This window comes from Entelurus aequoreus, linkage group LG12 (genome assembly GCF_033978785.1).
Source record: "Entelurus aequoreus isolate RoL-2023_Sb linkage group LG12, RoL_Eaeq_v1.1, whole genome shotgun sequence".
Taxonomy (NCBI): Eukaryota; Metazoa; Chordata; class Actinopteri; order Syngnathiformes; family Syngnathidae; genus Entelurus; species Entelurus aequoreus.
In genome coordinates, this window is record NC_084742.1 from 34,896,927 (window position 1) to 34,911,909 (window position 14,983).

General features: G+C 40.2%; 2 protein-coding genes across 3 annotated transcripts in view; one reads left to right on the forward strand and one right to left on the reverse strand.

The window, feature by feature from the left end:
* Positions 1-11,646, reverse strand: part of LOC133662121 (protein phosphatase methylesterase 1-like) — a 50,766-nt gene extending 39,120 nt beyond the window's left edge. Inside the window, exons 1-7 of one of the 2 annotated variants that reach the window (XM_062065827.1) lie at positions 11,023-11,646; positions 10,750-10,894; positions 4,120-4,296; positions 3,819-4,045; positions 2,026-2,061; positions 1,570-1,609; positions 1,260-1,307 (exon numbers count right to left, since the gene is read on the reverse strand). The gene's annotated coding sequence lies outside the window, so the exon portion shown is untranslated. Of the gene's footprint in view, positions 1-1,259; positions 1,362-1,569; positions 1,610-2,025; positions 2,062-3,818; positions 4,046-4,119; positions 4,297-10,749; positions 10,895-11,022 lie in introns of those variants that run through there. The other variant, XM_062065826.1, reaches the window with a different exon arrangement.
* Positions 861-13,890, forward strand: LOC133662118 (broad substrate specificity ATP-binding cassette transporter ABCG2-like). Its single transcript, XM_062065824.1, has 18 exons — positions 861-1,023; positions 3,079-3,135; positions 3,197-3,321; positions 3,851-4,025; positions 4,123-4,275; positions 4,338-4,495; positions 6,867-6,969; positions 7,050-7,098; positions 7,175-7,273; positions 7,337-7,435; positions 7,504-7,649; positions 7,742-7,824; positions 7,886-7,975; positions 8,056-8,180; positions 10,756-10,910; positions 11,042-11,131; positions 13,036-13,115; positions 13,200-13,890. The coding sequence occupies exons 2-18, from the start codon at positions 3,079-3,081 to the stop codon at positions 13,345-13,347; spliced, it is 1,935 nt and encodes a 644-aa protein (XP_061921808.1). The 5' UTR covers positions 861-1,023; the 3' UTR covers positions 13,348-13,890.
* Positions 13,891-14,983: the final 1,093 nt, after the last annotated feature.

Below are 14,983 nucleotides of genomic sequence, written 5' to 3' on the forward strand. Positions count from 1 at the left end.
TGGATTACTTTTGAAGTAAGAACATAGAGTTGATGTTTGATTTGTAATTGTTACTCCAGATTTCAACACAATAATTGAGATGTGGGAGTATGAAATAATTATATAACATGTTAAGAGCCTTTTGGTTTACAGAGTTTTTAATTTTATGTAACATAGCAATCGTTTTTGCCATCTTTGTCTTGAGTATATTTATGTTTTAATTTAATAAACATGAGCATTGGTATGGTCATAAACCATCCATCCATCCATTTTCTACCGCTTATTCCCTCATAATAATCCGCATAATTTACAATTCTTAATGGCTTTCTTTTGAAGTAAGAACATAGAGTCGATGTTTGATTTGTAATTGTTACCTCAGATTTCAACACAATAATTGAGATGTGGGAGTACGAAATAAGTATATAACATGTTAAGAGCCTTTTGATTTACAGAGTTTTTAATTTTATGTAACATAACAATAATTTGTTTGCCATCTTTATCTTGAGTATATTTATGTGCAGTTTCCAATTTTATTTAGTCATCTACATAGATTAATTCTTACTGTGAGGCACACGCACTAACCGTGCTACCCGTTTTTTAATTGTTTTTATTTTAATTCACTTTTCTGGTTTGTTGTTTGGAAATAGTTCAGGCGTTTTATAATTATGTTCTTACTTTTTAAGATTTCCCCCCCCCCCCCCCCCGTATTGTTAAAATGCTTTTCGATGCGTGAAAGTTCCAAATTGTGACGTCACTGTCAAAGCATATAGAGACATGGCTCCACCTTATGGTATAAACTACAATGAAAACACAACAAAAATAAATATATATGGTCAATATTTCAGAATAATTCCCACCAATAGACTGATGTTTGTATCGGTTTAAATGATTCTAAGCCACATCCTATCTTATAAGTCAGCGTCACACCTTCAGTCATAAAAGTGGGCTTAGAAAGTGCAACAATTGCAAAGAGCCACATTGATTTGCAGCCCACACCTTGTCTGTCCTGCACTGCTTTTCAACCACCAGTCCTGTTTTCTGTAGGTGAGTGAACTCAGTATTTACATTTCTAATGGCTGCATGTTTAGACTCAAAGTTGGAATTAGCATTGGGAGTGAATTGAAAGCATGGGCTTAAAGTGGGCAGAGCACCCTCAACTTTTTTTCAATCCAGTCCTGTTTAAGTGTTTGTTCTCTAACATAACTAGTGAAATTGACACGTCTTCAAGTTCTACATGTCATCGTATTATTCGTCAAGAAGCATTGTTTTGAAAGCCTTACTTTGACGTGTGTCCAGAAGCACGCTAGGACAAGGTTGACACGCTCAACCTTTAAAGAGAATAAAGAAACAAAAGTGTTGTCAAGGTAAAGCCAATTAAATGTATACGAGTGACGACGATATTAAACATTAACTATATATGTCTGTCGTCCTCACACCTGCTCGTTGAAGCTAATGCTAGCAATAATGTCAGAACAGGAAAAAAACACTCGTTTCAGTATAATTACGCTAAATCAGCACTTAAATGACTGTTTTGCTACACACTACTTTCCTCTTCTTGTTTAATTTAAAAGAAATACAAATAAAACTCACCCGGAGAAGTTTCAGCAGTTGCCTTCTTTTAGTTTTCTTCCTTAATAGCAAGACAACAAATGCAAAAAAAAGAAGAGGCGGGTTTTAATTGAACAATACACAAATATATATTTATTTGATTGATTAACGTAATACATATACAACTTTTGTTAGGCATGGTTTCTCATGATACATTACGTCGATCCAAATATCAATATAATCGATACCAGGATAGTATTGGGTCGATATTATATAGAGTTCAGTTCTCGTCTTATTTATTGTTTACAAGCTCTGGGCTTTGGGGGCAAAAGCCAAATGGTTTGAAATAATAAACAGTCGTTTTTGCTTGTATTAATTTTTGCACTATTTACTTCATTTTACTCAAGGGAATACTTGAAATATTTAGTTGATATTTTTACATTGTCTTATGTTGTACTTGTGTTGACAATAAATAAAATAAATACAAATAAAACTCACCTGGATTTCAGCAGTTGCCTTCTTTTAGTTTTCTTCCTTAATAGCACGACAACAAATGCAAAAAAAAAAAGCGGGTTTTAATTGAACAATACACAAACATAGATCTATTAAAACATTGATTGATTAACGTAATACTATATGAAACTTTTGTTAGGCATGGTTTCTCAAACTGGTACATTACGTCGATCCAAATATCAATATACTCGATACCAGGATAGTATTGGGTCGATATTATACAGAGTTCAGTTCTCGTCTTATTAATTGTTCACACAGTATTTCTTTATTGTTTACAAGCTCTGGGCTTTGGGGGCAAAAGCCAAATGGTTTGAAATAACAGTCGTTTTTGCTTGTATTCATTTTTGCACCATTTACTTCATTTTACTCAAGGGAATAATTGAAATATTTTGTTGATATTTTTACATTGTCTTATGTTGTACTTGTGTTGACAAATAACTGTTACATTTTTGTGTGCGTTTGTCTATGTTTTAATTATAACCAAGGTCAACAAATTACAGGGGAAAAAAAAATCACTCAATGACCTCGAAAAATGTCCAAGTAGAAAGTATTGGCAATACTGTCCCTGTATCAGAATCAGAAATACATTATTAATCCCTGAGGGGAAATTAAGATTTTCAGCACAATCCCATTCAAGATCAGATAAACATTACAGGGAGACAGAACAGGATCGCTGACGGGTCTGCCAAATTCCGGCGCCCCTTACAAAGAAGGTGTATTTACTTGGTTTTGGATTGAGACCAAAACGACCCACTATATAGATTAAAAAAAAAAGGAAATTCAATTTTATTACAATATATAAAATAATTGTGAAAATGGAAATAATTTGCTCAAATTTAGTTCAAATAAAATAGCTTTTCTAAGATTGAATGTTTAACCCACCTCTTGCACCTTCATTGCCTGTGATTACGAGTATGAACCATAATGGCAAGCAGAGTTGTTAAAAATGGTGGTACTTGCGAAGCTAAATTTTGTTAAGGTGGATCTTGATGTAAAATGTTAGAAAGTAATACTAAGGTGACATTTTGCATTTTGTAGATGCTCGAGGAAGAAGTGAAGATGGAAGCAGTGAAGATAAACACCTCAAAGGACCAGGTACCAACAATGTCACACAATCAGTCTGTTTTGGTTAAAATGGAACAAAAGCCTTGTCCAGTCTGCAGGTCTACAGCGACAAGGCGCCACCGTCAGTTTCCACAACGTTCACTACAAAATTAAGCAAGCCGGAGGATGTTTGTGCCGGAGGAAGACCACCTGCAAAGACATCCTCATTGACCTCAAGTACGATAATCTAACTTTTGTGTTTTTTTTTTCAATGGCTGCATAATGAACGTGCATAGTTGAGTCCGCCTGGGGTGCAAACGTGACTCCATCAAGGCATTACACAGCAGGAAGGAAGCGTGCTTTGTGTCTTACAGCATACACACAACAATGAAGCGGGCTAAAGGCAATAAACACGCTAAACCAGCTCACAGAATGTGTCCAAAAGAAGCTTTAATTTTCTTCCATAATGTCAACTCCCCAAAACGTATTTTAAGACCAATTATTTATTTACTTATTTTCTCTTTTTTTTTTAACACACATGGATCCATGCCTTCACCCATCAAAGTTCACGTACATGCTTGCGTGCTGACTTTGTGTATCTCGGGCGTTTTACTGCTTACTGTGGGTAATCATTGACCAATCTAAGGTGGAGGTGAAGGCCAGTGAACACGTGACAAGGATGTCTCTCTTTGTTTACAGCTCATGAAACTCACATGCTGATCATCTTTTATCACCTTTTAATCTTACATGTTTTTTGCCTTTGCAGTGGAATCATGAAGCCGGGGCTCAACGCCATCATGGGAGCAACCGGAAGTGGCAAGTCATCGTTTTTGGATGTTTTGGCTGCCAGGAAAGACCCTTCGGGATTGTCGGGTGAAGTCCTCATCGACGGGGCTCTTCAGCCGCCAAACTTCAAATGTCTGTCGGGATACGTAGTGCAGGTGAATTTGACTGCGGAAAACTGACAAAAAGACTCTGAGAAACTGAGGAGTCCTCCAGGCCACGAGCAACTGGAACCAATATTTGCTTTCTTACCAGGATGACGTTGTGATGGGGACCCTGACGGTCAGAGAGAATTTCAGCTTCTCTGCAGCGCTTCGTCTTCCGTCCAGTATCTCTCAGGTGGAAAAAGATCAGAAAGTGGACAAACTGATCCAGGAACTTGGGCTGGGCCGCGTGGCAGACTCCCGGGTAAGGCGGGGTGGGTAAGGTCTGAGAAGGAAAAGGGACTGTCCTAATGTGTTCATATGCAGGTGGGCACCCAGCTGATTCGTGGCATCTCTGGCGGTGAGCGCAAGCGCACCAACATCGGCATGGAGCTCATCATCAACCCATCTGTTCTCTTCCTGGATGAGCCCACCACAGGGCTGGATGCCAGCACTGCCAACTTTGTCCTAATGCTGCTCAAGAGGTGCGCAAACAGTCACATTAAGGACACTAACATTAGCAATACTAGCATAGCTACAGCATGTGCAGCGGCGGACTGGGGCAAACATTTGGCCCTGGACTTTTTGGTCTAAATTAGCCCACTAGAAAGCCCCAATTTTTGTACTATTTAATTCAAACCAGAATTTATTTTTGACACGTTTCGGAGTAATACAAATACATGGGAAATAAATTGTTCAATAATGTATTTTTAGTCCAAAATAACTAAATTAAGCAAAACACAATGAGGTGGCGACTTGTCCAGGGTGTATGCCGCCTTCCGCCCAAATGCAGCTGGGATAGGCTCCAGCCACCCTTGCAACACCGAGAGGGACAAGCGGTAGAAAAATGGATAGATGGATGGTATGCAGGCCAGTGGTTCTCAAACTTTGTTCACCAGGTACCACCTCATAAAAAACTCTCAAAGTACCACCATAATGACCAACATTGAAATACAGTAGCCCTAAGTGTTCATTAAAAACAAAAGCAGAGGTTTTATTTAACAAGTATATTTATTATTTGAACTTTAACGTTACACAAAGTTTGAACAGTAACACTGTTTTAATATAGCAAAATAAAACACTGTACTGTAATCAAGTGACTCTTTGGCGTACTGCTGTCTGATGTAGGCTATTACCTTCAAACTAATTACAAATGACAATGTGACAGTGACATTTGTCCCCCTCACCTGCTTTCTGACACAATCCTGGCTGGGATTGATTCTGCACCCTGTGCTTCAGAAAGCTGGAGCACATACCACTGCACCGCAATACGCTGATGGAGTGTGTAATTTGCCTTTATATTCTTTTCAGGGTGACAGAATAGGAAATACATTAGAATAGGTTTGCTGTAAAATCTCACGTAAAGTGCAGTCATTTATCTAATTTTGGTTCCCTTGCGTGTCTGCAGTTGTAAAGACCGGGCCGGACTGGGAGAGTTATCATATACAGGCGCAGCAAAAAATAAATAGACAAATAATGGCCGTCCACCAATCAGAAAATCCTGGTACTTAAGATAACCCGTCCGCCTCTGGCTATGTGAGCTACAATGCTAACAATGACATTCTAAAAATTGCATTGTGCAAGGTTAGCCTGTTAGCTGAGGAAACTTTCATCTTCCACGTCTGCAGCAGACTGACTGATAATTGGCAGATCTCCTGGTAATGGTTTTAGTTTATTTCGAACATGGATACAAGGTTACATCGGTGGACACAGATGTCCAAAAAGGAATAGGAAGAAGCAGATTACTAATACGTTTGTTCGTTTCTTGTGTTCATTACATACCGATTTTAATGATATAAGTAAACGATACAGATATGTAATAGTAGAGATACGTTTGTTTTAAGATGTGTAGCAAAGCCTGCTTTTTTAACAACGTAATCTAGAGGGATAAGCAGTACAAAGTGGATGGATGGATGAATTGGCTTTACATGGGAAGGTCTCATTTAGCTAGTTAGTATGTCCATGAGAAAGGAGTTTTTTAAATTTATGATATTCACGAAAAGATGCAACTTCAAAAGTGAGCGTTTCAGCGCCTCTTCTCTCAGGGGTAAAGTAAACAAGGGATTAGGGGTGGGAACTGATAAGATTTTTCCGGTTGCCGATTCCACTTTTGCCGATTCATTATCGGTTCTTATTTTTATTCCTATTTTGACAATAAGGCTATTGGCGCTAACACAATGAGCGGTGTAAGCACCTTGCATTTACGCCAGATAACTGCTTGCTAGGAAGAGATTGGTGCGGTTCAAAAACGCTACTCCTCTTGATGAAATGGCAACCTTGCAGTTATTACAAGTAGCGCTGTTGCAATCTTTTCTTGTAAAATAGAGCCAAACTTAGCTATACCGAGGCGGTATAGCTCGGTTGGTAGAGTGGCCGTGCCAGCAACTTAAGGGTTGCAGGTTCGATCCCCGCTTCCGCCATCCTAGTCACTGCCGTTGTGTCCTTGGGCCAGACACTTTACCCACCTGCTCCCAGTGCCACACACACTGGTTTAAATGTAACTTAGATATTGGGTTTCACTATGTAAAGCGCTTTGAGTCACTAGAAAAAAAGCGCTATATAAATATAATTCACTTCACTTCACTTTGGAGTTTTTACGCACCATGTTGCTGTCTGACATCACTACGCAGGTTGCGTAATGACGTCATTCTCGCCCATAGGAATCGTTTGAGAAAAGCAAGCAATTTCAAAGGAATTGATACACCGGGAACCGGTTTTAAACAATAACTGGTTTTTGATTCACATCTGTACAAAATCGATTTTTCTGAAAGTTGGTGCTCATAAACAGGTTCCAGAGACACATATTCTTGTTACAACTCATTAAAAAGTCACTTTTATTTCTTTACCTTCCTGTAGCATGGCCAATAGCGGGCGCACCATCATCCTGTCAATCCACCAGCCTCGCTACTCCATCTACCGCCTCTTTGACAACCTCACCCTGCTAGTCAACGGAAAACAGGTCACTTTCTGAAAGGCATCACGCCACCACGGTGTTACATTGTGCCTTAATAACCTCTTGCATTTAAACAACTTGCTCAGGTATACCATGGACCAGCACAGGGAGCTATTGGCTACTTCTCCGACATTGGTACTGTAAGAACACCATTCTTATCCACAGCCAGGTAGCCTCAAGTGAGGTCTAATGTCGAAACGTTATTTCCCAGGGTACACCTGTGAGCCTCACAACAACCCTGCAGACTTCTTCCTAGATGTCATCAATGGAGACTCCGCTGCAGTGGCCCTCAGCAACGTAGACCGAGAAGGTGTGTCCTGAGATGTTTTTAGAGCTTGGTTCACATTTGAATTTCTTCTTCTCCTTCTCCCAGACTCAGATTCAGTGCTGAAGTCCAGACAAGTAATCGAGGACAAGCTGGTGGACGAATACAGAAGCTCGTCTTTCTTCAAGCAGACCAAAGCAGACTTGGGTAAGCATAGAGACGTCACAGAGGCACGAAGACGAATTAAAAATAGAAACAGTCTCTTTGTCCTCAAGAAAAGATTGTCCATGGTAAGCTGACGAGAAGCTACACTCCTACCAGAACCATCACCTACAATACCAGCTTTGTGACGCAGTTTCGGTGGGTTCTCAAGAGGACGTTTCATAATCTTCTGCTCAACCCGCAAACTTCCATCGCTCAGGTGAGAGGTGTTTGGTTTAAGAAGTTGAGAGGCACAAATTGCGTGGCAATTAGAGTGACTTCAGCTAAAGTACTGACCTTGTCGTTGTTTAGTTTGCAGTTACTTTGTTCCTCGCTCTGGTTGTAGGAGCCATTTTCTTCAACGTCCAGGAGGACCAGAGCGGCATCCAGAACAGGTTGTTCTACTTGAGTACACCATTCCACTCTATTGTAGACTGATTGTTGTGATACTTTCAGATTCGGAGCTCTCTTTTTCATAGTGGTCAATCAGTGTTTCAGCTCCCTGTCGTCGGCCGAGCTTTTCATCGCGGAGAGGAAACTCTTCATGTAGGTGATAAATGAATATAAACACACGGACGCTTCTGTTTCTTCTGCTGGGCATCAAGCTGAAGCGGTTGTCTCTGCAGCCATGAGTCTATCAGTGGCTACTACCGGCTGTCCGTCTACTTCTTCTCCAAGATCCTGTCTGACATCCTCACGCTGAGGACCATACCCGCCATGGTGTTCACCTGCGTGGCTTACTTCATGATCGGTGGGCCAAAAATTGTTCTCCTTCAGTATGTTCAAAGTGTTTCAATGATTAGATAAAGTGCTTTCTAGTGCATACAACCAGGGCTGCATGATTTTCAGAAAAAACCTAATTGCGATTTTTGTCTTAAATTATGATTGCGATTCGATTTGCGATTTTTATATTTTATACATATAAATGCATAAAACTGCAAAAATAATGACGGAAGAAAGACATGTTGCCTTTTACACTGTCAACCAACAGGGTGCCACACATTAGAACAATATGCAATAATCTACTTTCAAAAATATTTGGCTTTATGCAGATCACACTCTTAAAGGCCTACTGAAATGAATTTTTTTTAATTTAAACGGGGATAGCAGATCCATTCTATGTGTTATACTTGATCATTTCGCGATATTGCCATATTTTTGCTGAAAGGATTTAGTAGAGAACATCGACGATAAAGTTCGCAACTTTTGGTCGCTGATAAAAAAAGCCTTGCCGTACCGGAAGTAGCTGACGTCACAGGTTGAAAGGCTCCTCACATTTCCCCATTGTTTACAATGCAGCCAGAGCGATTCGGACCGAGAAAGCGACGATTACCCCATTAATTTGAGCGAGGATGAAAGATTCGTGGATGAGGAACGTCAGAGTGAAGGACTAGAGTGTAGTGCAGGACGTGTCTTTTTTCGCTCTGACCGTAACTTAGGTACAAGGGTTCATTGGATTCCACACTTTCTCCTTTTTCTATTGTGGATCACGGATTTGTATTTTAAACCACCTCGGATACTATATCCTCTTGAAAATGAGAGTCGAAAACGCGAAATGGACATTCACAGTGACTTTTATCTCCACGACAATACATCGGCGAAGCTCTTTAGCTACGGAGCTAACGTGATAGCACATCGGGCTTAAATGAGGATAGAAACAAAATAAATAAACCCCTGACTGGAAGGATAGACAGAAAATCAACAATACTATTAAACCATGGACATGTAAATACACGGTTAATTCTTTCCAGCTTGGCGAAGCTTAACAATGCTGTTGCTAACGACGCCATTGATGCTAATTTAGCAACGGGACCTCACAGAGCTATGATAAAAACATTAGCTGTCCACCTACCCCAGCCAGCCCTCATCTGCTCATCAACACCCGTGCTCACCTGCGTTCCAGCGATCAACGGAGCGACGATCATAGATGCGGTCGGCGGCCCGGAGAGGGAGCAAGTCAAGGTGAGGTTGGCGGCTAGTGCGTCTGCTATCCATCTCAAAGTCCTCCTGGTTGTGTTGCTGTAGTCCGCCGCTAATACACCGATCCCACCTACAACTTTCTTCTTTGCAGTCTTCATTGTTCATTAAACAAATTGCAAAAGATTCACCAACACAGATGTCCAGAATACTGTGGAATTTTGAGATGAAAACAGAGCTTTTTTGTATTGGATTCAATGGTGTACCAATACTTCCGGTTCAACGATTGACGTCACGCGCATACGTCATCATACATAGACGTTTTGAACCGGAAGTTTAGCGGGAAATTTAAAATTGCACTTTATAAGTTAACCCGGCCGTATTGGCATGTGTTGCAATGTTAAGATTTCATCATTGATATATAAACTATCAGACTGCGTGGTCGGTAGTAGTGGGTTTCAGTAGGCCTTTAAACTACAGAAGTAACAACTATAGTGTTATAATTTAATGCAATCATATTATAATGCAAGTAACCATTTAAAAGGTTATGCACTTATTTGTCATTACTGTAGATTTTTTTCTCATTGTACTGTAATTGGAAGGTAAATAACTTTTAGTTATCCTGAATAACAAAAAGACCACAGTACCAATTCAAATTCCTTGTGTGTTACATACTTGGCCAATAAACATGATTCTGATTCTAATAAATAAACAAACAAAAACGAAAAAATTTAACTTCAATAAATATTGAACATCTTCAAGTGCATTTTTTTCCCCATTGAAAAAAAACTAGGTCGGGTTGTCTTTTTTTTTGTTGCTATTACGACTTCTCGCTCGTTCCTCCGTGTTGATGGGCTATTGTTGCCCATCCCGTTTGAAGCTGAAATATTCCCACAAAGGGACATTGGGCTTTATAATCTTTTTTTTTTTCCTTGTAATGTTGTGTTACTTTGCGGCACTTCTCTCACTAGCAAGTACCAAGGCTCTCTGTCTGTGCTTCCTCTGTGTGTAAGCTGGCGCCCCACCCTCAGCCCCCCGAGACAAAAATTGTGAATGGCTGAAAATAATGTGTTCAGTTCATTCCACTGTTAAATAAACACGCTCAGGTGCTGAGAGCAATGCACAAAGTGAGACGTTTTTCTCCCTGTTTGAAGAGAGAGACACTTTTGATTGGCCAGGAAGCAAAATACGTAAGGTTCAACAATTCTGATTGGCGAACATGTCTGTCAGTCAAACGTCGGTGACAAACCTCCGCCTCTTGCGTTTAGGATACCAGACTAATTAAAACTTCGATGTTGATTAATCGTGCACCCCTAATTACAACAACCGAACTGGTTGTGCTGTAAAAAGTTTGAACATATAATAGTGTATTAAATGTATTGAACAGCCCAATAATCCCTCACCTGCAGGTCTGAAGCCGACAGTGGAGGCCTTCTTCCTCTTCATGTTTACTGTGACTCTGGTGTCCTACACGGGGACCGCCATGGCGCTGGCCATCTCTGCTGACCAGACTGTGGTGGCCATCGCCAACATCTTCATGACCATTACCTGCGTTTTCATGATGGTGACACTCACATTAGCAGCATCTTATTTGTATTTGTTCAGCATTGTTTTGCTATATTGGTTTGCTAGTAGAATAAATTCCATTCATGATGTGTTGATAATAATGCAAATACCTTGAATGTGTCCTTTTAGATCTTTGCAGGCTTGCTGGTCAATCTTCCCTCCATTGTCAGCTGGCTGGCTTGGTTGAAATACTTGAGCATACCGCGTTATGGCCTAAGTGTAAGTCAGTCTGACTAAGCGCCAACCATTTAAAAGTGTATCAACTAGGGGGTTGATCAGATCTTGTATCACGAGACCTTGCGAGAATAAAACTTGACGATTTTTCTTCTTAAGAAAAAAGTTGACAAGCGGGCAGAAGAAAGTCAGAAGGTTATTTTTTCGCTTTTTTAAAAAGTCTGTCTGGCCGTGCACGAGTGATTGGAACTGCACACTAAGTGCCTGATTTACTAAAAGTTTGCGTGCACTAAAACACGTGCAAACTTGATAGCACACCCAAAGCTGATTGACTAAACGTGTGCAAAGTGGATTGTGTCTGTTAATTGAGCTGAATAAGGCGTGCAATCCATTTTGCGTCTGTCTTCATTGATATGCAGAATATATGCTGATCATCAAAACCACTACAATACTTGGAGAAAATGCAAATATAATTATTTAGCATGCTCAATGTAATTTATCAACACTCATCACCGTTTGAGCACTATTTTGCGTTTTATTTAGCACTTGTGAGAAGGACATGCAAACTGACACGTTCACAAACGGCAGCACGATCAGTGCTCACGCTGCACAGACAAGACGATGGACGGACGAGAATCCTCCGTTCTACGTGTGTGTCAACATCAAATATTGAGCATAACGTGTATTCAGCAACATCATTTTATAATTTAATAGCTGCTAGAGGACTTATTGAGCTGATTAAAACAAATTCAATTGATACGTTTTTATCCGTAGTATTTTTTTATGACGTTTGTTTTTTTTTCCATATAGAATATATATTAAAATATTTCTTATATGAAAAAAACTTGCATTTTTTGCGTCTTGAGCGGAGTTATGTGCAGCCTCTCATCGATGAGCGCACCTTCAGCTGTAAAAAAAAAAAAAAAAGTGGTGTCAATGTAGATGCACTGCACGACTGCTTCTAAAATACCCATAAAAACTAGTGTCTCCTGCATGTTTGAAAACATAGCAAAATGCCTTAGGTAGTTAAAGTTAAAGTACCAATGATTGTCACACACACACTAGGTGTGGTGAAATTTGTCCTCTGCATTTGACCCATCACCTTGATCACCCCCTGGGAGGTGAGGGGAGCAGTGGGCAGCAGCGGTGCCGCGCCAGGGAATCATTTTTGGTGCATGATAACATGAATGTGCAGTAAATGAGTGTGTCTCTGTGGTGATGCCCTTGTATAGTACCCACTTTATCCTCATTTAAATAAGGCGGTTTGCACCACTTTACAATTGCACAGATTGCACGCAGCATGCCCATTAAATAGTACACACTATTTTATAGAATGCACACGCCGTTTACCGTGTAGTGTTTGTATCTTAGTAAATCAGGCCCTAAGTGTTTTGCGCACACTACAACCCGAGTTGGCAAACACAGCCTGCCTTTGCCTTTCGTGGGGGAGACACAGGACCGCACTGCTTCGTTTGAGTTCCACAGCCAACGTGCAATGTGTATGTCCAAGATCTGCAAACATCTAGACCTAAAAGTTTTAAGACCTAAAAGCACCCCAGACATAATGTATATCTTCACCCATCAGCAAGACGTCACTGCAGATACAACAATACAGCCAAATTAGTGATGAATGAAACCTCCACAAAGCTTTGCAAAAAATTTATTCTATTTATCTTTTGTATCTTCCTTCTGCCTGAGTGCAGCATTGTTTTGTGGCCCAGCCAACTTAAAAAGTATTTCCTTCTCCAGGATCTTACGTTGTTTTCTCAAAAGCAGCCCCTTGCGCAAGTACCTGCCATTTAGTAGGGCTTTTTGGAATTGTCCCAACTCGACGGCCCTGCTTAAAATTAATGTTAAAAATCGTCTCTTTCTAGTGAACCCAATATGGCATATCGTCTCCTGAGAAGAGTGCATTGTCACACCCCAAGTAACTTAATTTGCCTCCCCAGGCTCTGCAGGTGATCGAGTTCAAAGGGTTGTACTTCTGTCGGGGCTTAAACAGCAGCATCATCATTCCGCCTGGAACAATGTAAGAATCAATCAAGATAGAGGGCTCAGTCAGTGTGATTAATTCCACAATGAAGCAGCTTGCTGGTTGGTGCTGTGTGTTCAGTTGCAGAGGTGAGGACTTTCTGAGAGAGCAGGGCGTGGATTATTCCGATTGGGGCTTCTGGCAGAACCATTTGGCCCTCGGCGTCATGACCTTCTGCTTCCTCACCATTGCTTACCTCAAACTGCGCTTCATTAGGAAGTTTACTTAGAAGGGCTTTGCCACTTGGAGATTTTAGTTCATGTCTATTTTTTTAATTATTTTCTGAAAATGTTGATGAAAAAAGGTGTAATGCTGCGGAGGTCACACTGCATACCAGCAGAGAGCAGAGTTGACACTACATGTGGCAACTTGTAAGTTAGAAGAAATTACAGTACAGTGTTGACTTTTGTTTGGTTCACTCCTGTTTTTGCACTTTAACATATTATTTTAAAAAACAAAAACTCTTTATATCTGTATTGCACATTCACTTGCTTTAATTGTATTACTTCAGATGACTTAGCTTTGAACACCTGTATATATGAGCTTTACCTAACGAAGGAAAAGGCAACTGAGTAAGGAGACAGAGTGTGTGCATTTACATGGTCACTATTCTCCACTATAGCAACACAACTCGAAACACAGAAATGATCTGGGTCTACTTTGGGTGACACCAGCTAGCGCTGTAATCGTCATAACAACTGGCATTACAAGGCAGTTAGTATAGAGTCAGAGCCAAATGTTTTGTACAACTACTTGAAAAAATAAACTTTGTAAGATCTATCTCCTTCCTATCATTTCATTCCTTCACCTCCTTCACAGTCCCCCTGCAGTCATGAGCCACATTCTCCTCATCCTGTTCTTCCTCAGAGTCCCCACTGATCAGAATCAGATTAATTGGCCAAGTAAGTTTAACACACGAGGAGTTTGACTTGGTAACTGTGTTCCCTTTGGTCAATGCACAAAATAAAACAACTACGAGAGACCACAGTACCGTGAACGCCATCTTGGTATGAAAATGGGAAACTGCACTTTTTTTTGGAATGTTGCCTATAGTTCACAGTCATTATGAAAGACATGACAGATGGATTTTTTGTTTTTAATGCATTTTAAGTATTAAATACATTCAATCAAAAGTCTGTTTACGATGGAGCCTACAGGAGCCTTTTAGTTCTGCCTTTAGAGCCCCTAAAAAACATCCAACCACCTCCATTAGGGTTTTATATACATGATGTAAGTATATATGTAATGTAGTAACAGGAACATTTATAATAACATTTACGTATTTTGCTCCATTTCAAGCATATGCGGTGCATTAATTTCAAAAACGCATCACAATGTTTGCTCTTTACTTTTCATCACAGATTTCTGCTCACTGCACACTTTATGAGAGCCAACATAAAACATCACTTACTGTGCAAGGTCTGCTGTCATTGGGATGCTGACTGCTAAAATGATCATATATTGCCATTTAGCCTAAATGCCTGTTAAAGTGTACCAACTTATATTCTCAGCCATCTACCTTCCAGGTGAGATGCATGATTTATGATCTACATTAAATTTACAGGGAGCAGGGAAGCAAGGAAACGGCAGACCCCTCAATGATAGATAGATACATAGTACTTTATTGATTCCTTCAGGAGAGTTCCCTCAGGCAAATCAAAATTCCAGCAGCAGTGTACAGAATTGAGATAATTTAAAAAGTAAGTAAATAATGGGGGTATATGTTATTGTTTTGCATCGCCTGTCATCCTAGTACCCCCCCAGAGAGGAGTTGTACAGTCTGATGGTGTGTGGGACAAAATAGTTTTTGAGTCTATTAGTCCTGCACTTAGGATGAAGCAGTCTAGCACTGAGCAGGCTCCTCT